General features: G+C 34.3%; 2 protein-coding genes across 2 annotated transcripts; both read right to left on the reverse strand.

Moving 5' to 3' along the window:
- On the reverse strand, positions 1-1,076 carry LOC133866116 (zinc finger BED domain-containing protein RICESLEEPER 1-like). Its single transcript, XM_062302672.1, has 2 exons — positions 165-1,076; positions 1-51 (listed from the first exon to the last, which is right to left on the reverse strand). The coding sequence occupies exons 1-2, from the start codon at positions 1,074-1,076 to the stop codon at positions 1-3; spliced, it is 963 nt and encodes a 320-aa protein (XP_062158656.1).
- Positions 1,077-1,091: 15 nt separating this feature from the next.
- On the reverse strand, positions 1,092-2,210 carry LOC133866117 (zinc finger BED domain-containing protein RICESLEEPER 2-like). Its single transcript, XM_062302673.1, has one exon. It carries the CDS (start codon positions 2,208-2,210, stop codon positions 1,092-1,094), a length of 1,119 nt encoding a protein of 372 aa, XP_062158657.1.
- Between the last annotated feature and the right edge of the window lie 268 nt (positions 2,211-2,478).

The following is a 2,478-nucleotide window of genomic DNA, read 5'->3' on the forward strand; positions in this document are numbered from 1 at the left end:
TCAAATTGCCTCTGGCAAAGTTATCTCCACCTCCCCTTCATTTTGATCATCCTAAGATTAAAAAAAAAATTAACTATATAAGTAATTAGTATTTAGTACAATATAAAAGTAAAACTAAATTAACAAACACCATTAGAATATATAAAAATAAAACAAAAACATACCCCACACTTCTTTTTAAGCCCATACAATGATCTGACCCAATCAGCCCCACATAACAACTTCTGAACTGTCTCAGTTGATAATGATGCTCGATGTGGATCAATAACCCTTCCTCCGGCACTAAATGTAGACTCTGAAGTTACAGTTGTAATCGGTGTTGACAAAATATCTTTGGCCACTTTAGACAAAACATTATACTTCAGAGTATTCGCTTTCCACCAATCCAAGGCATTAAATTCGATGTTCTTGTTAGGTATATATACACCCTCCTCAAGATACATTTCTAATTCAGATTTCATAGGTTGAAGCACAGTTTCAGCACTTTTGAGAAATGACTCCCAAATTTCCACACCACCCTCCTCATCATGAACTGCAAAGACTGAACGATTACTTGAAGAGCTTTCTTGAACTTTGCTTGCAAGATCCTGTTCCTTGAGATTTAAATTATGTTCATGAAGATACACATCATATATCTCTTTCAAAATTCTTTGAACATATTCAATATTCTTCGTAGCTTCAGCCTCTTGATAAATCTTCGGAAAGCAGAATCGTATGAACACCAACTTAAACCTCGGATCCAAAATTGCCGCAATTGCCATCAATAAATTGCACTCGCCCCAGTATTTATCAAACTTGGCTTTCATTCGATGTGCCATAGATCTAATGTAGTCATTTCCATCATCACATTTATTAATTAGAACCTCTTTCATTCGCCAAATTTCAGGAAGGAATAAATTTGATGTTGGATAGTCACTACCAGATACAATCTTGGTTACTCGATTGAAGACTCCCAAAAGTTCACAGACAGATTTAACTTTATCCCAATCTTCTTGCGATGGCACCCAAATAAATTGATGGTCGTTGTATCCATACATAGAAAATACGTCCTTAAACTCATATGCAGCAGATAACATCAAATATGTACTATTCTAACGAGTAGGAACGTCCAAAAATAGCTTCTTAGATGACAAATGCAAGTTCTTTGCAGTTTCAGTAAATTGCTTTAATCTTCCCTCTGATGCTACCAAGAATTTTATTCCATCCCTCACACAATCAACAATATCACCAATCTCACTAAGACCATCCTGAACCATCAAATTAGTTATATGTGCACAACAACGCACATGAAACAACTTGCCCCCAACCACAAGCGATTTTCTCATATTAAAAACATCTCTCAAGTGCCTTAATGCTACATCATTTGCCTTGGCATTGTCTACGGTGATTGAACAAACTTTACTCTCTATACCCCAGTCTCTAAAACATTTATGAAGTGCATCAGCAATAAGAAGTCCAGAGTGTGGAGGCGGAATATTACAAAAGTTCAACACACGCCTATTTAACCGCCATTCAGAATCTATAAAATGACATGTCACAACCATATAAGAAACCTTTTGACAAGAAGTCCACATATCAGTTGTGATGTTAACTTTGGGGACCCGATTCAATAAAGTTTTCAACTTCTTCTTCTCAAATTCATAAGTGGCAAAGCAAAGACTCTTAGCAGTAGCTCGAGAAATTTTTTTCCAATGCGGGGTACAAGCTTTCATAAACTTATTAAACAACACATGCTCCACGATTCTAAAAGGATATTCATGATACAAGATCATGTGAGCTAAGAGTTCTCTCACCTTACTTTCATCAAATTGAAAATTTGAAATAATGTCCACACCACCAGACTCCTTACCATCAACTGACAAAACCTTTTGCTTCTTCTTTGAACCAGCATACTTCAAACATGACTCCAAGTGTCTACCTAAAGTAGATGTACAACTTGATTTTGATATGGTAAATTTACTCTTACACCATTTACATTGATTTTTTTTTACACCACAGACCTCAACTTGCTCAAAATGATTCCACACAGTAGAAGTCTTCCTCCTAGGCTTTCTCTTATATACATTCTTTTCATTTGGATCCTCATTAATAGCAGTATCTTGAACCAACTCAATGGTTGCATCAACAGTAGCACTATTACTAATTTCAAGGGAATCCTCGTTCTCATACTCTTCTTCTATAGGCTCAAGTTCATGCGAATCACTCTCCATGCCTTTTAATTTTTAAATTCTATATTAGATATTGTTATGAAAAAAGAAAAAACAAGTATTCAAAACTTAAATGTAGAATTTAAGTTTACATATCATATGATTGTTCATTGTTTTTTTGTTGATTGTTAAAATAGAGAAATTCAAATCTGTACAGATTGTTCATTTTCTTTTTTAATTGCCAAGGAATTGCAATTTTTTTTCATCTTCAAGTTTTGTTATTAAAAAACTGTATAACTTATAAAATTATAGTTTTCTGCCCCTAATTTTT

The sequence above is a fragment of the Alnus glutinosa genome, chromosome 4, assembly GCF_958979055.1.
Source record: "Alnus glutinosa chromosome 4, dhAlnGlut1.1, whole genome shotgun sequence".
Taxonomy (NCBI): domain Eukaryota; kingdom Viridiplantae; phylum Streptophyta; class Magnoliopsida; order Fagales; family Betulaceae; genus Alnus; species Alnus glutinosa.